This window comes from Marmota flaviventris, chromosome 4 (genome assembly GCF_047511675.1).
Source record: "Marmota flaviventris isolate mMarFla1 chromosome 4, mMarFla1.hap1, whole genome shotgun sequence".
NCBI lineage: Eukaryota > Metazoa > Chordata > Mammalia > Rodentia > Sciuridae > Marmota > Marmota flaviventris.
Genome location: NC_092501.1, coordinates 30,548,422 through 30,569,639, shown reverse-complemented (window position 1 = coordinate 30,569,639; position 21,218 = coordinate 30,548,422). Strand labels below are relative to the sequence as shown.

At 38.3% G+C, this 21,218-nt stretch overlaps 1 protein-coding gene across 15 annotated transcripts in view; it reads left to right on the top strand.

The window, feature by feature from the left end:
• Positions 1 to 5,595: 5,595 nt before the first annotated feature.
• The window catches only part of Lcor (ligand dependent nuclear receptor corepressor), a 143,393-nt gene continuing 127,770 nt past the window's right edge, over positions 5,596 to 21,218 (top strand). For 5 of the 15 annotated variants that reach the window (XM_071611030.1, XM_071611029.1, XM_071611028.1 and 2 more), the window contains exon 1: positions 5,596 to 5,711. In XM_071611030.1, the coding sequence (XP_071467131.1) occupies positions 5,615 to 5,711 (97 nt within the window). In that variant the 5' untranslated portion in view covers positions 5,596 to 5,614. Of the gene's footprint in view, positions 5,712 to 6,299; positions 6,344 to 6,635; positions 6,710 to 21,218 lie in introns of those variants that run through there. The other 10 variants (XM_071611040.1, XM_071611041.1, XM_071611031.1 and 7 more) reach the window with 6 other exon arrangements.

The window sequence follows — 21,218 nt, the reverse complement described above, 5'->3', positions numbered from 1 at the left end:
TCAAAATTTTGGGTTTGTTGAGTTCTTTTTGGAATTTTGGTTGGAATGGCACAGAATGCATTATCATTCAGTGTGGGCAGAATTATCTTCCACTAAGGAGTAGTGTGCCACAAAAATGACATTTGGATGGTGGCCAAATAGATGACACACTGAGGAAGGAGCTATAGGAGTGGGCTATGTGAGGCTAGGAGATTGCTACATATATGGGGATCAAGCTAATAAGTATATTGAAGTAAATATAAACATATGTTTATATTTGAAAGCTTGGTTTCTCAGTGTCAGAAGTGGATTTAAAAATATGGAGTGAGAAAAGTTTGCAAATATCTGGAAGTGCTGGGTTGGAATTCAATGTGTCAGTGTGAACTCACAGTTTTTAATGTTCAAAGATATATGTAGATATAGGTATGTGTATACACAAGAGTACAAAAGAAAAAAATGGTGATTCTTATGGTGAGAAAACCAGTTGATCAGATTAGCAGAATTCTCATCACAGTGGTGCCAAAAATTGACACCATGCACCTCCTGACAAGAACCCAGCCTCTTTTCTGTGGTTTTCCTGCCAAAATGTATGTCTAAGTCTAGTCATAAGCAAACACTTAATGGATCCAGTTGAAGATCATTCTGTAGAATGCAAGACCTGAACTGTTTAAAAACTATTAAGTCATGAAAGACCAAGGAACTTTTCCAGTTCCAGTTTTGTTTGTTCTTTTGTTTTTGCATTCGTAGGAATTGAACCATGTGCTAGGCAAGTTCTTTACCTCTGAGCTGTGTCTCCATCCCTGAAACTTTTCCAGTTTGAAGGAGATCTGGAAATACATGACAACAAAATTCACCGTAAGTACCTGGAGAGGACTTAGGATTAGTTGGGACATAGTTGAGTGAAATGTTAATGTTGTATCAATGCTGATTTCTGCATTTGGAGGGTTGTATAATGGTTATACTGGAGGGTGTCTGTTTTGTTGGTATATATGCTGAATATTTAGGGTGATGGGGCATATAGTCTGTAGCTTTCTATCAGATTGTTTAAAAGAATTTGAGATTAGAACAACAAAACCATATAGACACAGATAGGGAGAGAGAAAGCAGATATAAAATACTCAAAACTAGAGAATCTGAGTGAAGGAGACATGAGAGTTCTTGTAACTTTTCTGTTATTTGAAATTATTTAAAGATAAATATGAAATATTAATATTCATTTTCAAAATAAATAAAAAAACAAGTCTATATGAAAATTGTACATAAATATTCATAGCAGCATTATTCATTGTAACTAATAGCCATTAACTCAAATGTATAAATTAAATGTCATATATTCATACATTGAAATATTATTTGGCAATGAAAAGTAAACACTGACACGTTCTACAACAAGATGAATCTTGAAAACATTATGCAAAGTGAAAGTTGCTTATTATAAAAGACAGCATATTGTTTGACTCCATTTAATTGAAATATTCAGAATAAAAAATTCATAAGAGATAGAAGGTAGTGAGTTAGTTGTAGCTAGGGAAGGGTGAGTGGCTGAAAAGAGATATGGGGTTTCTTTTTGGAGTGAAGAAAATTCTCTACAAGTGATTGTGGTGATGATTGCACAACTGTGAGTATACTAAAAATCACTGAAGTGAACAAATGGGTGAATATTATGGTTTGTGAAATATATCCCAATAAAACTGTAAAAATAAGTTGTTTTTTTTTTTTAGTTGTTGGTGGACTTTTATTTATTTATTTATATGCAGTGCTGAGAATTGAACCCAGTGCCTCACACAGGCTAGGCAAGCGCTTTACCTGTGAGCTACAACCCCAGCTCAAAGCCATGACATCTTTTAGGCAGTGGCACCCAGACAGACTGAGAGGAACTGTGCTTTTACTAAGCAAAAAGAGACCCTACATGAGTAGTTCCCCAAAAAGGCCAAACCACCAACTGACATGGCTTCCCTCTTTTTCTCATTTTATGTCTCACTTCCCCTACCAGCACTGGAGACAAAGAAGTGTGATGGCTCTATACCTCCATTGCCTGAATATGAATGCAATCTCCCACAATCTGTGTGACCTTGGGCAAATTATATCACCTCTCTGTGTTTTGTTATAAAATGGGGATAATTGATGGAGTTATTGTCAAGAATAAATGACACAATCCATGAATTTTTCAAAAGTATCTGTTACTTATTGGAATTTATTAGAAATTGACTACTTTTTAAAAAAAAAACTTCTGAGATGTGTTTTCTTCTTAGAAGACTTCAATCTATTTCATTCTCCCATTTATCGTTGGCCATTGCCCTACTACATGACATTTCCAACTAATCAGTCCCATGGAATGAAAGAATCTACTTTCTGTCTCTGAGATATTCTTTTTCTATCTTCCATTTCTTCTTATCACCTGGAGCCCAGTGTGAGAACTACAGAACATGGCTCAGGTCACTGCTGTCATTCCTTTATATTCTCACAGACTCAGTCCAAACTGCACAAGCACCTTGATTGCTGTCGTCCTGCAGACTGGAAAAGCACATAGGAGCTTAGCAAGGCCTATCATGGGACCTGATGCTCTTTTCATGCTAACAATATGTCAGTGACTCTACATGGATTGTTTCATTTCGCCTTCGAACAAACTGTATCTTGTAGACTTTTATTATTCTCTTTTCCACTTGAGAAAATTGATGACCAGAAAAGTTAATTTGTCAAGGACACACAGCCATGAACAGATACAGCCAAGATTCCAATCAAGCTCTGTCTTCAGATCCTATTTTCTTTACTGCTGTGTTTTATTGCTTGACCCTTCCAAGAATAGTAAAGAGTTTACAGACCAGGCCCTCTTCCAGGGAAGCCAAAACAAATAGAGATCAGAAATCATGTCTTACTATCTATCTGGGTACTCTCAATGCCTAGGACACTACCTGACATTTGATAAAAATTTAGAATGTTTGTTCAACTGTTCAACCATTTATGGATCATCTGGTAAGGAATTAAATGAATCATATAACTTGTAGAGTCCTTCTTCTACTTACTAGCAAGACAATTAGAGAGTTGCAGTCAGAGATCTTTCAGAATTCTGGTCCTGCCTTTTGGTAGCTATATGACCTTGGACAGATGTCTTTATTTTTATTTATTTTTTTGGTACCAGGGGCACTCAACCACTGATCCACATCCCCAGCCCAATTTTGTATTTTATTTAGAGACAGGGTCTCACTGAGTTGCTTAGCACCTCACTTTTGCTGAGGCTGGCTTTGAACTCATGATCCTCCTGTCTCAGCCTCCCAAGCCAGTAGGATTACAGGTGTGCATCACCATACCCGGCAAGATGTCTTTTTTTTTTTTTTTTTTAGTTGTAGATGGACAAAATACCTTTATTTTATTTATTTATTTTTATACAGTGCTGACGATCAAACCCAGTGCGTCACATGTGCTAGGGAAGCACTCTACTGCTGATCTACTCCCCACCCCAACCCAGCCCCAGACAGATGTCTTTAATGCCTCCTTTGAGTCTTGAATCCTTTTACTGGAAAATGTGGTAAAACATTACCTACTTCATAGCACTGCTATTTAGATGGAATGAAATAATGCTGCAATGCTAAACATATGGTAGCTACTCAATAAATGATAGTTATTATTATTGCCACCTGCCATCCTGTCTTCCAAATAAGCCTTTGTGAGGAGATAACTATATGTTGGTTCCCAACTTAAAATTAATGAAGCAGAAATTGAGATTCAAAGTAGAATAGTGGTAATAGCATTAAGTTGGGCATCAGAACTTGTCTCCTGACTTTTGTTGCCCTCTCTGTATCTAGCAACTATTTAACCTTGGTCAAGTCACCTTAATTGTCAGGGCTTCCAATTCCATGCCTCCAATGGGGGCATCAAACTTCGATTTAGAATTGATCTTTGAAGCCTTTAGAATTCTCTGAATTTGTTACATTTGAGATTATGAATTATTACCCTTGGTTTGATTGTTTTTAAGAAAATTAGTTGGGTTGAGTGGAAGGTATACATTCATCAGTAATTCTCTTTAAACAGTTACACGTTGTTTATTTACTTAAAACTTTCTGAAACATACTTCCTCCAACTACCGCAGAAACTTGCTTGAAAGCTACACAAGACTCAAACCCACCACCTACCGGTGAATATAGGAAGTTTCAGGTTGGTGATACAAGATGCCCTGCCGTCACAAGTAAAAGATGGGTATTCATAGCAATCTTTTATATCATGTTCTTTTTGTCCTCTCATCACTGATGATGATATTAAGTACACAGAAACTTCCTGACTTAATAGCTTCTCCATTTAGCAATAGTCTTAAAACCCATGAAACATTGTGGACTTTAGAGAATTAGTCAAAGATCGTTGTTTTTAAGATGGGGGAGGGGGACAAAGGCGCCCTCTATTCATACAGCTCAAACCCCTCCTACTCAACATCGGCTCATAATATCCATATATTATGGATAGAGAAACCGTTCCTCAAATGCCTGGTTCAGAGAATCAAAACCACTAACTTAGAAAAGAGGTAAATCAATACATCAGTGGGATCCTTAATATCAAGTATCTAACGACTTTGCTGTATCCTCCACAGTAATTACGTCTTCAAATTCAAATATCTAAAAGCAGGAGTGTAAAGTTGGGGAAGAGGTCTGAGTCCTAAGATACTACGGCAGTTGGTATAGAGATATCGTTCTGTTTTTTTTTTTTTCTTTCCCCGTTAGTTCTCCTATCTTTCTTTTCTCTCTCAAATGAGTAATTAAGACAAGCATTATGTTTAAATAGAACAGATAGTGTCCTGTGCAGGGTGATTTGCTTATTTTAGAAGGCACCTGGAAATTCTTCCTGATCGAAAATATTTCTGAGTCTTTTTATGAAATCAGAAATTAGGACATTTTCCAAAAGTCTGCTATAGGTACACTGGAGTCTACTTTTGAGATTCATCTTTACTTCAGCAGTTTCCTACACTTTCTTGAGAATCTTACATAGGATCAGTCCTGCTAGAAGGAACCTCTTGGGTTTTTTAACTTAAAAATAAGTTTGATTTCCAGTTTTTACTGTATTCACGAATATTGGCTAAGTCTTTGAATGATATAATATCATGTACCTAGTTAACCTTTGAAAACCTTAGGACTGAATGCCTCCACTGGCATCCGGGCATTTATTCCTATTTCTACAGCTTAAACAGGCTCCTGGGAGAAGGAGTTTCGACCGAGAAGTTCAGAGAAGCAGTTGTATGGAACTTGCAACAGTTGGTGTCGGGCGATAGGCAGGTTGGAAGTGATAAATGGGGCAGGTTTAAAAACAAAAAGCCCCAGGGAAGGAAGGAGCAGCCGTGGCCTTGGGGGACAGAGCGAGGGCGGCGCGGGGCCGAATTCTGGCCGTGGGAAGGAGGCTTTCCAGGCGGCCGGAGGCAGCGGCGGACGCAGTGGCGGACTGCAATTCGCAGCCGGGCGGGTGGGGACGCGGCGGGGAGGGCGCGCGGGCGCAGGCCGCCCCGGGGCCAAGAGAAGGTGAGGCCGTCACTGCCCCCGCGCCGCCCCCGGCGGGAGGCGCGACGCCCAGGCCGCGGGTGCGTGCGCGGCCCCGGGCGACGCGGCTGGGCGTGCGCGGGGCCGCGGCGGAGGCAGGGCCGGGCTGGCGGCAGAAGATGGCGAGGGTGTGTAGGCGGCAGCAATGCTCCGTTGAGAGACGCGGCTTTCGGCAAGAACTGGACTCGTGGCGCCACAAGCTTATTCACTGTGTAGGTGAGACCCTCCTCCGGCCGCCTCCGGCCCTCGAGCCTCCCCGCTACTGGCAGCCCCGGGCGAGGGAGGGAGCCGGGGCAGAGGCGGCGCTGCTCCGGCCCGCCCGCCCTCTTGGGCTCGGGCGCCCCCTCCCCCACCCCCCGGAGTGCGAGCGCGCGCGACCTCCAGGCGGGCTCTCCTCCTCGGCCCGGGCGCGCGCCGGCCCCTCCCCTCGCGCGCCTCCCGGGGCGGGTTCTCGGCGCGCGCGCCCCTCCGCCTCCCCGCCCGGCACCGCTGCCAGTTTATTGTGGAGTCTGCGCCCCCCGCCTCGCCCCTGCTCGGGGGTGGCTGAGGGCGGGGGTCTCCGGGTAGTCTGCCCCCGCCCCCTTTCTCCTGCCCCCACCCCTCCCCCACGCGTGGTGGCGCGCCCCCGTTCCCGCGGGCACGCGCGGCGGGCGGCGGGCGGGCGCCCGGCGTTCGGCGTGTGCGAGGCGTGAGGTGGAGATGGGGGCGGAGGGAGCCGGAGCTGTCACAGGCCCGGGGTCTGCCTGACCAAGCCAAGTGGGGTGTCATGGCCGCGGGGGGCAGCGGCTGCACTTCCTCCGCGGGCGGCGGCGGCGGCGGCGGCCGGGGAGTTAGTCCTGGACGCACGGGTCGGTGTGTGCGTATTTGTGTTTGGCGTGTGCGCGGCGGGGAGGAGGGGGTGGGACCGAGCCCGCCCGAGGAGCCGGGCGGGGGTCGCTTCTGTCCCGTCGGGACTGGCCGGAGCCGCCGCCTCGCGGAATGCCTAGTCCGCCCCTACCCCCAGCCTCCCGGTCCTTGACGCCCCCCGGGTGGCTTTTTCCCGCGGGCCGGAGGGAATGTGGACGGGGGCGCCCCGGGAGGGGCCGGGCGACCGAGCTGCGCCTCTCACACTGTGTGTTTTGTCTGTTTTTCTCTTCCAAGGTCCCGTTTCCCTCTGTGCGGCGGCCGGCGGGACCATAAGGGCTTAACTCATATATTTAACCCCCCTCCAAAAAGTAAGTGGCCGGTGTGGTGTCTCCGCTCCGCCCGCCGCCCCTAGCCCCAGTCCATCCTTGTGTCTGACTCTCCTGTCCTCAGCATTGTTATTTCCTCGTCTTGCCTCGGTGCTGCTGATGTGTGGGGAAATGCCCTCTTTTCGTCCTCTGTCCCCCACGCCCAGCCCTCGGGGAGGCCCAGAATTTCAGCACCCCCACCCTGTGAAGAGTATTCTTGGGAACCAGTTCTTCCCCAACAGAATCTGGGCGATTCTGTCCATTCGCTTGGGCCCCTCTTACCCTCCTTCCCGACGGGGTTTCGTTGGAAGGAATTATGCAAATCCTGCTTTCTGGTGTCCATTCAGCGGCAATTTCATGCGGTGAGAAGTTCTCTTTGTTGTGCGAGGGGGAGAACAGACACTGATTTAATAGACATATCTGTTGGGGGGAAGGGTGGAGGGGGTGTGGAGAGGCTCAGTTTGGAAGAATTACAGCACTTGGTTAGCTCAGTCTTTGTGTTTGAGCCTTCTGGCTTGACAGGAGGGTCTGCCCTTTACAATGTCCCACAAGGGATGTTTTTCTATAATAGATTAAAAAGCAAAACTGAAACTTTAAACAAGTGAAAAATAAGGTATCCTTTACTTAGAGAATATAAGACTTTCCTACATTTCTGCAGTGTTTCTTTATGGAAATGTATAAGGTGAATTTTGTTAATGATTTAGTCTGTAACATCAAAATTCATATAGGCAACAATGCTGTAAGGTATCTGATATCACTTTGGTTGTCCAAAGGTTAAAAGTACATTTTAAAATTCATGCCTGTGTAAATAAGAAAGGCATGAACAGCTTTTTTTGGTATGATTTGTCTTGTGAACATATGTTAAAAATTCCTCTCCTGCCAATTCAAGCCTATCTCTGCCCTCCAGGAAATACACAGCCTTTTGGCTATCAGTTCTCATTTTTACTGTGCTGTCTCTGCTTGTTTAATTCTTTCAAACCTGTCATATATATTTGCTAAAATGTTAAATTGGTTTACGCACTTATGATTTATGTGTCGTTTGTCACCATCATATAAGAAGTATATAGATTTTTGAGAAACACAAAATTGGTGCATTTTCCACGTTGTGGATTAGTATAAGATGTTAAAAATTATTTTGAAGAACATTTAGTTTTGTAGTGTTTCACTTTTGTAAGTGGTTTTGTGTAATAGGGTCTTTTAGTTTTTTAAAAGTTTATGAAATTTGAACACTGTAATCCTAAAGATTTCTTATCGTTGCTTTAGTATAGATGGTTATAATGAGTTGTTTATTTTATTCTAATTCTGTTTGCTTTAAATCCTTCTGCCTCAGGCACCCTCTCCCCCCACTTTTTAAAAAAGTATGTCATTGCTAGCATTAGTGGTCAGTTACTATTGCTTGATAGTGTTTTGTTTTGTTTGGTGACTTATAAAATCCCTCTGTAAATATCGCAATTAAATAGCAAAATTAGGTTCAATCTGGTGATCAGTTTTCTTAAAGTATACTTTTAACTCCCAAATTTCCACTTTCCAGGTAGAGTTGAGGACGTTTTGGAGTCCAGAGTGCAGAGTGGTATTTTAGTCTTAAACATATATTGATAGTCTCTTAACTAAAATCAATTTCACCGCACATTTTCTCCTTTTATATGAAATTTAGTTTTTTAAGAGAAGCATTCTAAGTAAATTAGTTGTATTAAGTTTATATTTAAAAGGGGTGGCAGTGATCCTTTTGTAGTCCAAAAGGCAACTGTGCTGTTTACTATCAAATGTAATGATTCCTTTTTTATTTTAATGGGATCGGATTTGAAATAGTTAATCTTCTGATTGTCTTGGCTGGTTATTTTAAATACTTTGGGATTTTTTAGTTCCTAAATGAGTTAATTTATAGCACTCTTTGGATTAAAAATGAATTTTTTGGGGGGTGTACTCTGGATTGAATCCAGATGCACTTAACCATTGAGCCACATCACCAGTCCCCTCTTTTTTTTTTTGAGATAGGGTCTTGCTAAATTGTGTAGGGCCTCACTGAGTTGCTGAGGCTGGCTTTGAACTTGCAATCCTCCTACCTCAGCCTTCCTGAGTTTCTAGAATTACAGGAGTGTACCGTTGCTCCCAGCTAAAAAGGAATTCTTAATTATTTCCAAAATCTAATTTTCCTTTCTACTTCTTTTTGGGGGTATGTGGGGAAGACAAGTCAATGTTGGTAGTGGAGGATTAGTTGCTGATTCCAGATTGTTTAGTTGAACTGGAATTAGTGCAGGTTGAATATGAGTATCCCTTATCTGAAGTGCTTGGGGTCAGAAGTGTTTCAGATTTCAGAGTTTTTCAGATTTTGGAATGTTTGAATAGATTTTACTGGTTGAGCATCCCTACTCAGGAAATCTGAAATACTCCAATACTTTTTGAGCATTTTTTATTAGAAATGCTAAGTGGGTTCACACAGTGATTATGATCAAGATGGGTATTTGGTTATGAGGTGATTATTGAGGAATCCTATGGGACTTAATATTACCTACAAGATTCTAGGAAGATCTAGGCTTTCTCTGATGTGATGTAACCTATTGCTTGGCTGCTCCTCACCCTTATTCTCAAGCTTTTCCCAGTGTGGGGAAAGTTGTGATTTTAGTTTAGCTTTAGATTGGCTAAAAAAACAATAACAGGGTCAGTCTTTTTGACTTATATAAAGGTATTTCAAATTATTCTGATTCCCTCAAATTTATAATTGGGGCAATTCTAGGAAACATTTGAATGCCAGTTTTTAGCCTTAATGGGGCTAGGGCTACACAGTATGGCCAGAAATTTCTTATGAAGTGAAAATTGGTTATTTGCTGTCTTTGGAAACTTGCCACTTCTGAGCACCTGCCTAGTATTTAGCTACTTGAATTAATGTTTTTAGGAATGAAAGGCAGTTTTATAAGTGCTTAGTTCATTTAAGTATTTGTTAAACATCCATCTTTTACCAGGCATTGTGGGCAAAGATATTGGGGAAATTGCACTAACTTTCAGGAACTTGTAGGCCTTAGAGGAAATGTAATGTATTCAGTTATTGTACAAAGCAAAAATGTGCTATATGATAGTACAGGCAAGCGCTGGCATATTGAGAAGTGAGAGAAATGTCTTGAGATGATGAAGGCAGGCTTCTTGAGGAAGGTGACAAATTTTTGCTTACTTTTGATGAATATGTTAAAAGAATTCCATTCATGAGAAGTAGCATGAGCAAAAGTGGAAAAGAATAGCAATGAGTTGTCGGTTTAAGCTGCAGTGATTAGTGTACAGGGCATGGAGATGCTACAGGTTTGTAAAGTTAGGTTATAAATTTTTCAAATGCAGGTTAAAAAGGGGAGACCTTGTTAGGCAACTTGAGGTTTTTATCACATTGCTTTCTTTTATAATTCCATTGTGGAATTCTACAATGAACAGGTTGTTTTGAAGCCATCTTGATAGGGACAAAATTATCCACAATAGTACTATATTTGAAGTAAGCTCATTTGGAGGTTATTCCCTAGGTACTGTTGCATTTATTCTTTTAGAATTGCTTAAAATCAATGGCATATTCATTCTTTGAATATCCTTAGTTTTGGCAGATTTTCATCCTTATAGGTTGAATTGATTATTTGGAAACAGTCAAAAAGTATCTGCTGCATAGTATGGCAGATAAAGGTATATATTAAATAATGAGATTGGTTTTCTTGCTTGGCTTGCAAACTGGCTCTGAAAGCTCAGCAAATGGGTTTGATGTATTTTGATGTACCTCTGAATCTCTCTTTTGATTCTTACCTTTTTTTGATGTCTATCCATCTGCTGTGTGGGATCTTGAGATGGGAAAAACTACTTTTTGTGGTTTCAAGTTAAAAACTTAATATCACTACTGTACAAAGTATCTTTTAATCTATCTGCAGATATTTAAAAATTATTTTTACTATTCCATGCATTTGCATATTGCTTTGGGGATAATTCCATTATAAGATGTCTATATCTTGAATTTTTTCTTCTTATAATCGAGATATAATTCACATACTGTAAAATCCACCTTTTTGAAGTATGTGATTCAGTGATTTTTAGTTGTATTGACAAAGTTGTGTATGTATCATGACTAATTCAGAACTTTTCTTACCTAAAGGCAGTCATTTCCCAATACTTTTATGACCCAGGTCTTGATAGCCACTAATCTACTTTGTTTCTGTGGATTTTTCTAGTCTGGTATTTTTTTTTTTTTTTGAGAGAGAGAGGGAGAGAACTTCTTTTAATATGTATTTTCTAGTTTTCGGTGGACACAACATCTTTATTTTTATGTGGTGCTGAGAATCGAACCCAGTGCCCCGTGCATGGTCACCCTTTGAGCCACATCCCCAGCCTTAGTCTGGTATTTTATGTAAATGAAATCATTATGTGGCCCTTAATGTCTGACTTCCTACTCATAGCATACTGTTTTTAAGGTTCATCCAAAATTGTAACAATTATCAGCAGTTTTATTCCCTTTATGACAAATTAATGCTGCATTGTATGGACATACTATTGTTTGTGTAGCCATTCATTGGTCAGTGAACATTGGTTGTTTCCAGTTTTTGGAGACTCTTCACTATTGACTGTTATGATAATGCTTCTATGAACACCTGTGTAAGCTATGAACACCTGTGTAAGTTTTTATGTGGGCATTTATTTTTAGTTCTCTGTGTTTATACTTAGGATAATATTGCTGTGTCATATGGTAATTTTATGTTTTAGCTTTTTTTTTTTTGGCAGTGTTAGGATTAAATTTAGGGCCTCATACATGCTGGGCAACTGCTCAATCACTTAGCTATATTCCTAGCCATGTTTTTAACTTTTTGAGGGACTGCTAAATCATTTCCCAAAGTGTTGCAGTACTGTAGATTCCTATCAGCATTTTCTGAGGGTCCTCATTTCTCCATGTCCTCTCTAACACTTTATATTACCCCTCTTTTTCTTTCTTATTATAGCTACGCTGATGAGTATGAAGTGCTACCTCATTGTGATTTTGACTTGTATTTCCCTAATGACTGGTGATATTAAGCATGTTTGTATTTGTTGGCCATTTGTATATCATCTTTGGGGAAATGTTGTCTGTTCAGATTTCTTGCCAGGTTTTCAGTTGGCTTATTTATATATTTTTATTACTGAGTGGTAAGAATTCTTTATTTTCGGAATACTAGACTCTTCATCAGTATATTGTTTTACAAATATTTTTTCTCTTCATACCCCAGTTTGCAAAATATTACAAATCAATATGTAAGTAGATAGACTGTAATGAAAGCTAAACTGCAGTATATCTTGCGAAGGGAATAATGGATATAGTAATGGAGTGATGAGAGTAACATAATTATTCAAGAAAGGATTGTTTAAATATCTGTTCTATGTATTATTAATTAGTTATTTGATAGAGTTGTGTAATAATACAGACACATCTTTCTATCCAAATCTAAATTCCTACCATTGTATGTCACAGATATAGAGTTTAAATATCACAGATAATGTAGTGTATACCACATTGTTCAAATCTGTTTTATGCCTGAGTTTTGAATAGTAAATAACAAGGGTTTGCTTGGAGAAGGATACCTTTACATTGCTGTATCACAAACATTTGAATCTATTTCATTTCTGAGTTCAAATAGTAAGAATTCTAGTAGTGAGAAAATTCTACACTGTAACAGTATTTTTAGAATCTAAGATTATATTTTGCTTACATATTTATTTAGGTGGTTTTGAGGATTGAACCTAGGGCTTTGTGTATGCTAGGCAAGTGCTATACTAACTGAGTTACCTCCCTAAGCCCTTATTTGCATTTCATTAATCCAGAAATCTGGCAAGTTATATAGTTAATGGCAAATTAACTGTATGATTTTGTTTTCTGCTAACCTATACTGTTTCAAAGGGGTGTTTTGAATTTTGTTTTCTCTGATTTTTGAATTGGTTAGATTTGATCTCTCATAGAGTATCAGGTGTAATGATGTCTTAAGGATGAAATTAAGCTTTATGGTGAAGTATGTAGCAAAATCTGTTTGAGAATGATGTCTTAAGGATGAAATTAAGCTTTATGGTGAAGTACGTAGCAAAATCTGTTTGAGAATACAAATCCTTTGCTTAATGGATTATAAAGGGCAAGTTAGGGAAGTTATTCAGTAATGATGGGTAGCTTGTAATGATTTTTATCTTTTTATATTCACTTCGTTTTACATTTTTTAAAATATTTATTTTTTAGTTATAGGTGGACACAATGTCTTTATTTTATATTTATGTGGTGCTGAGGAACGAACCCAGTGCCTCACGCATGCTAGGTGAGTGCTCTACCCCTGAGCCACAATCCCAGCCCAAGGTTTACATTTTAAAATCTATTTTTTGTTAAAGAATTAGTTTAATATATAAATTAAGCATTTTTTTTTCTGAATTCATTATCATGTAAGCCGATGAAACTACAGGTGTAAAACTGGTATTTGTTTTAAGGCCCTTATTGCAATGATATTATTATAACTCAGAATAATTGAAGGATCTAGTTTTATCTAATGTGCATTTTTAAATTGTAAGAGCAAGACAACCTTATGATAAGCTTATTTTTGATAAAATCTGAATCATTTTATCATTATCAATAAATGGTTATCACATACATTTTTTTTGGTAGTTAATTTTTTAGAGGTTTGCAGAGAGTAAAAGTATCCTTTACCTCTTCTAAATTTACAATAGAAAGGGAAAGAGAAATTAATATTAAAAGGATCTTTTTGGCAACTTATAAAGACTGTGTCTTAAAATAAAAAGGGTCAGGGATATAAGAGTACCCCTGGGTTCAGTCCCCAATACTGCAAAATCAATCAATCAGTAATATTTGTGTGATTATAATGTACAAATTAAAAAAAAAAAGATTCTGTGTAAGGTTGTATCTTATTTAGTAAAATCTCACTTGTAAAAATGTGATTTTACCACAAAGAAATGGGTTTCATTTGACAGCAGAATTCATATTAGTTGTAAGTAACCGGCTCCACTGGTACATGTAGAATGAGTGGGTTATTAAAAAAGCTTTATTTTATTTATTTATTTTTGTGTTGCTGGGGATTGAATTTAGAGCTTTGTGCATACTAGGAGAGTGCTCTACCACTGAGCTATATTCTTAGCCCACAGGGAAGGAATTGTTGACTTTGTTTAAACATGCAATTGGATGATGCTTTATTTTTCACATTAAAAAAAAAATTCTTCCTAATGTATGGGAATTTGTGGGGTTTTTTTTTTTTTTTGATACTTGAGAGTGCTTTGTACCACTGAGGTATATCTCCAACCTTTTTAATTTTTATTTTTGAGACAGGTTATTACCAAGTTGCTTCGGCCTGTCTAAATTGCTGAGGCTGGCATTGAGTTTGCTGTGCTCCTGCCTTGGTCTCTGGAGTTGCTGGGATTAAGGCATGAGATTAAGGCACCTGTTAGCCACTGGATTTTGTGAACTTTGACCTAGATACTCTCTCTTCTTCCAGTTAGTACAGATTGTTTTCTAGGTATTTACCTTTATTTCTACCCACTGATTCTTCTGTTTTCTTTTACCCTTTTTTCCCACATTTTTAATTTATTGTTTATCAAAACTGGAAGGATGCTAGAACTTTTTCTTAATCATATCAATTAAAGGGAAAGGAATTTAAAAGGAATCTCGTTTTGGAAAAGTTCAGACATAACATGAAAGTAGAAAGAATAGTACTATAAACACCCAGCTACATCCACCAGTGGCTGTTCTTGTTCATCCCCACTGCATTATTTTGAAGCAAATCCTAGACACTGTTTAATATTGAATCTCTTTTTGTTTGGTACCATCTCTTTCCAACTTCATATCCCAAGTGGTTTTCAAATTTGAAGAAATACATGAGACATCTAAATATGGAAAATTGCTTTTCTTCTCCAGTAATGTTTCTAAAGAGCTAGCATAGCTGGGGGTGGTGGTACACACTGTCATCCCAGCTACTTGGGATATTGAGGCAGAAAGTTGGCAAGTTGGAGGTTACCCTGGGCACTTACTATCTCAAAGTAAAATGAAAAAGGACTGGAGATGTAATTGAGTGGCAAAGTATTTATCCAACATGCTCCAAGCCCTGGGTTTGATCCCCAGTTCCACCAAAAAAACAAAACCCTAGCATATGCTAAGCATTTACTGTGCGCCATGTAAGAGCCCTTTGATGTGAACACCTTATTATAAAGGTGGAGAAACAGGGTTAGATTAAAGATTTCATTAATGGTTATTCAGCCAAAAGATTTTAGACCTGGGATTGGAATTCAAATTTCTGTGCTTTTCAAAGCTTTATGCATACTCCCTCTTTTTTTTGGGGGGGGGGTTGTTTTGGTACTTAGTTATACCCCCAGTCTTTTAAAATTTTTTGTTTTGTTTATTTTTGGTACCAGGGATTGAACCCAGGGGAATGTAACTACTGAGCCACATTCCCAGCCTTTCTTATTTTTTTATTTTGAGGAGGGATCTTGCTAAATTGCTGAGGCTGACTTTGAACTTGCTGTCCTCCTGCCTCAGCCTCCTGAGCCTTTTTTATTTTTGAGAGGGTATCTCACTGAGTTGCCTAGTTGCCCAGAGTTGAACTTGTGATGTTGCCTCAGCATCTCAGGTTTCTGAGATTACAGGAGTGTGCCACAGCACTTGGCATCACTTTCTTTTAACATTTCATATTTGGTGCTGTCAAGTTGCCCTTTGATTCCAGTTACTGGTCACTTACCTGCTTTATATTACATGAGGAATTCTGGTTTCTCTATCTATAATTTTACTATAAATAATAACATTATTACGTTTTCTGTTCTCTGGCCTAGAATGGAATGTTTTACCAGCTTCTCATTTAAAAAAAATTTTTTTAAGTTGTCAATGGACTTTTATTTTTTTATTTTTTTTAGTTAATGGTATTCAGAACTACATGGATTTCTGGGCTGAATATTTCTACTGGTTTAATTTTTCTTCATGTATTGCTAGACTACCCATTCTTCCTCATTAGCTGAGGTTCTTTGGCTTAGGCTTAGGAGAGGAAAGAACAGCAAAAGATAGCCAAGTGATACTGTTTCTAGGCCTTCAGTTTGGCAAGTCTTCTGTGTGGACCAGCCTAGTTGACAGAGCACTTCGGAGTTTGTAAAAAAGGCAATGAATGTCCTAACAGTGTGGTTAGGTACTTGGCCTTTTCCTCTAGTCATGTTTTTACCAGAAACCTCAAGGGTGAAGGTATTGCAAATGGGATCAAGCAGATTGAGAATAGGATTCAGAATTTCTGGATCTTAGCCAAATGCCTTCTTACTTCTAAACTTCCTAATGGCAATTTACATTTGGTGCATTTGGCAAAAAATATTTTAAAGTATCTGATATAAAGACAAGTTGCTGAGAAGGGTTAGGAAGAGATTTGGATTTATTTATTTATTTATATTGTGGATTGGTTAATGACTGAGCCACATCCCCAACCCTTTTTAATTTTTTTTAGATTTTGAGGCAGGGTCTTCCTAAGTTGTTTAGGGCCTCGCTAAGTTGCTGAGGCTGGCTTTAAATTGGGTATTCTTCTGCCTCAGACTCCCAAGCCACTGGGATTACAAAACATTCTGCCACTATGCTTGGCATGAGATTTGGCAAATTTTTGAAAATGATATGTTGTTTTGGGAATTTCGTGGATCACTGATCTTAGATGAGATAATGCCTTATTAGAAGGCACAGGAAAATGTGACAAAGGTGATAGGGAGAAATTCCCATCAAAATTAAATGGGAGAGCCAGGCGTGGTGGCTCACGCCTGTAATCCCAGTGATTTAGGATCCTGAGGCAGGAGGATTGCAAGTTCAAAGCCAGTTTCAGTAATTTTGCCATTCCCTAAGCAACTCAGCAAGACACTGTCTGTAAATTGAAAAAGGGCCAGGAATAAATAAATAAATTAATAAATGGGAATCTCCTTGCTTTTACTAAGAATAAAAAATGAGATATAAATGTGTTTTCCTATACTGATATGTGGCTTTTAAATTATATGATTAATGAAATAAATACTAATCTTATCATATGTGTGAGATTCAAATTGTCTAGTAAGGAAGCTTGGCAAAGTTTAATTTATAAATCACAATAAAATGATAATTTAATCATGGATGGATATTAAGAAGTTCTTAAGTCTTTGGTAACAGTTACTGGAAACAAAAACCTTTCAAATGTTTTATTTTTCTGTGAGTGTTTAATGGAACTAATTATCTTTTAAAAATGATTATGTTCAAAACTACTCTAAGATTTCATCTCACTCTAGTCAGAATGGCAGCTATCAAGAATACAAACAACAATAAGTGTTGGCGAGGATGTTGGGGGAAAAACACTCATACATTGCTCGTGGGACTGCAAATTGGTACAGCCAATCTGGAAAGCAGCATGGAAATTCCTTGGAAAACTTGGAATGGAACCACCATTTGACCCAGCTATCTCACTCCTTGGTTTATACCCAAAGGACTTAAAAACATACTACAGATATACTGCCACATCAATGTTTATAGCAGCACAATTCACAATAGGTAAATTATGGAACCAACCTGGAGGCCTTTCAGTAGATGAATGGATAGGGAAACTTTGGTATATATACACAGTGCAACATTACTCAGCATTAAAAGAGAATAAAATCATAACATTTGCGATAAATGGATGAAATTGGAGGATATAATGCTAAGTGAAGCAAGGCAATCCCAAAAAAACCAAAAGCCAAATGGTTTGTTTGATTGGAGGATGCTGACTCATAATGGTGATGCAGGGGAGGGGAGCATGGGAGGAATGGAGGAACTTTAGATAGGGCAAAGGGGAGGGAGGGGAAAGGAGGGGGCCCAGGGGTGGAATGATGGTGGAATGACTTAGACATCATTACCCTAAGTACATGCATAAGACAAATGGTATGAAAATGGTGGTCAGTGTACTAAATTTTTATCTACCTATTGGAAACTTTATGGTTATTTTTGGCAATAATATTTTTATTGTACTTAATGTTAAATTGTCTAGATCTGGTTTCTCTTTTGGAAAGACAGTATATAAGGATAAAATAACATGAATTTCCAAAAATTTTTTGAGAGTTTTTAAAATTTTACTGTAATAATTTCTTAAAAGAAAAACAGCATTTAGCGATAAAGCTGTTTTCTTTGTGAGACGTGTGTGACCAGGTTTTATGAGTGTGTATACTTCCTATGTATAGCCTTTCATTGTATGTTTATTGAAATAGGTTTATATGAGAACCAGAAGGCCACATAACCGCTGAAAGCAGTTTCAAAAAGACCTCTGGCTTAGGTTACAAATATATAATCTTATGTTAAAGATAACATTCTCTTTGGTCCCTGTCTCCTTAGGCCAGGAACTTCCTCCTAATTTTATATGTGTCCATACCAGAGACTAGTACATTTTATTGGAGAAACAAAGATAACATGTAAGTGGGGTAAAGCTAAGAGAAACTAGAATTTTTCACATTTGGCAAGAAGACTTAAGGTAGAAATCAACAGGAGCTGTAAATCTATGGGGAACTTAATTTTTCTAAGAAAGTAGGCTGCATAGGTGATGGTACAACCTGAATGAATTGTTTTGGTCAAGACTGTTAAAACCTGGGCTGGGATTGTGGCTCCATGGTAGAGCGCTTGCCTCACATGCGTGAGGCACTGGGTTCGATTCTCAGCACCATATATAAATGAATAAAACAAAGGTCCATCAACAACTAAAAAAAAAATTTAAAAAGATTGTTAAAACTATTAAGAAGATGGGCTAGGGTTGTAGCTCAGTGGTAGAGTACTTGCCAAGTATGTGTGAGGCACTGGGTTTGATTCTCAGAACCATACATAAAAATATAAATACATAAACAAATAAATAAAGGTCCAGTGACAATTTTTAAAAATATTTTTTAAAAACTATTAAGATTGAGTTATCCATAGGTTTTTATTTTTTGGTACCAGGGATTTAACCCACAGGGGCTTTACCACTGAGTTACATCTCCAGCTCTTTTTTAAAATTTTATTTTGAGACAAGGTCTCACTAAGTTGCTTAGGGACTCCGTAAATTGCTGAGGCTGGCCTCTAATTTGCAATCCTCCTGCCTTAGCCTGCTGAGTTGCTGGGATTATAAGCATGTGACACTACACCTGGCGAGAATTTTATTTATTTTTTCTTTTGGTGCTGGGGATTGAACCCAGGGCCTTGTGCATGCAGGGCAAGCACTCTACCAGCTGAGCTATATTCCAGCAAGATTTTGATTGTTTTAAAAAAGGAGAATGTAAATTAATGGAGTGTTTTAATATGGTTATACTGAAGTATAAAATAAAATATATAAATTAACATTATGGAATAGATAAGGGACCAGATATATTGAGGACCTTTTTTGCAATTTTTTTCCCTTTTCCTAAGGGTTTGAACTTAACTTTAGGAAAAATGGAAGATTTTTTTTCTTATTTAATGATTAATTTTATTGTTGCCTCTTAGATGTTATTCTATAGATACTATTTTCTAAAACTGTATGAAGATGTTTGGGTAAAAATACCTTTAGCTATAAGTAAGTAAGCCAGCCCATATTCTGTCAAGATATTCTTTTAAGAGATGATCCAAGTGAAATCAACTACATTGAGAAATAGGAATACTCTGAGGCCAGTTATAAATAGAAAAGAAGGTAATATAGAGATGATATTTAAAAACAGGAAGACTGTGTTGTTCAATCATGCTGTGGCCAATCTCTGGTTTCCTTGACTCGAGCAGAAGGATAGCAGGACACAGTGGAACATGCCTGTAATCCCAGCAACTCAGTTGGGGCTGGAGGATTGCAACAGCCTCAACAATTCACTGAGGCCCTAAGCAATTTAGTGAGACTATCTCAAAATAAAACATCTGGGGATGTTGCTCAGTGATAAGGAGCCCCTGGGTTAAACAAAACAAAACAAACAAACAAAAAGCAGAAGTATAAGCGAAGATACTAAGGATACTGTTGCTATTATATTTGGTTGAATTATAAAATAAACAGCATATTTTAAAACTGGATGTTGAAAATATGTTCTTAGATGGCAGCATATATAGGATCTTCAGATATTTGGTCCAAAAATGCTGCGTAGATTTCTATCAGGAATGTTCTTTCAAGAATAATTAGCTTTTGCATGATATAGCTTTTCATTCATCTTTCTTTCCGACTTCATATATCTCTTTTCTTTTTTCTTTTCATCCATGTAAAATAAGTTGTTTTATTTTGGGATCTACATGAAATTAAGAAACTGAGTTTTCTTTTAAGTGTGTATGTGTATTTTTGAAAATAAATGTATATATGTTTTATTCTGGGGAAACAGACTTCTTTAGAAGCTCATGGAGATCAAAATGACTTTGAAAGTAAAAAACTGGTGGTGGGGTTAGGGTTGTAGTTCAGTGGTAGAGCACTTGCCTAGCTTATGTGAGGCACCAGGTTTGAATCTCAGCGTCGCATAAAAATAAATGGTCCATTGACAACTAAAAAAATTTTAAAAAATTGGTGGTGATAGTTAAAGAGAATAAAGTGAACTACACAAGATTATGTGATATTCACCATCCAGTCAAGTTTTTTTTTTTTTTTTAAGTACCAGGCTTGAACTCTGGGCATTCAACCACTGAGTTACATCCCCAGCCCTGTTTTGTATTTTATTTAGAGACATGGTCCACTGAGTTGCTTAGTGCCTCACCTTTTTTGAGGCTGGCTTTGAACTTGCAATCCTCCTGCCTCAGCCTCCCAAGCCACTGGGATTGCATGCGTGTACCATTAGGCCCAGCTCAGGTGTTTTTTTAATAACTATTTTTGGCTCTCTTTGCACCATTATTTGCATTGCTTCCATAAGAATTTTATTTCGAATATAATTATATTTTGATATAATGGAAACCATTTTGTCTCTTTTGGTCTTTGTTGTCCATGACTTTAAAAAAAAAATTAAGCCATACAGACTTTCTTATAGGTCAGAATTACTTGTCTATTTCTAACAGTTTAAAAATATGCTTGGGTAGTACATTTATTTATTAATTTTTTTTTTTAAGTTTTAGATGGACGTAATATTCTTATTTTCATGTGTCACTGAGGATGAAACCCAGTGCCTCACATGTGCTAGGCCAGTGCTCTACCACTGAGCCACAACCCCAGTACATTTATGATAATAGGAATAAACTTTATTTTGTTAATATTGTTAATATCATAAAAAAGTATACAGTTTTCTCTTTTGACTTTTCTATAAGATGGTGTTTCAGTTATTTGTTGCCACAATAACGTTACATGTTAAATAATCACAAGACTTGAGTGACATATAAGTAGAAGTATTTATTGACCTCACAAGTCTAGGTAGTTCAGCTGATCTGGGCTGGGCTTGCTCGTGTAGTTAGCTGCGTGTTTACTAGTCAGTTCTGTTGATCTTGACATTGCTCCAGTTGATGTAAGTTCACTTAAATTGGGGTGATTGGAGCAACTAGGCCCAAATCATGCTTCTCAATCTTTAGTAAGATAAGATAGCTTGGGCCTGCTAAAGCATGGTAGAAGTACACAAAACAAACAGAAAT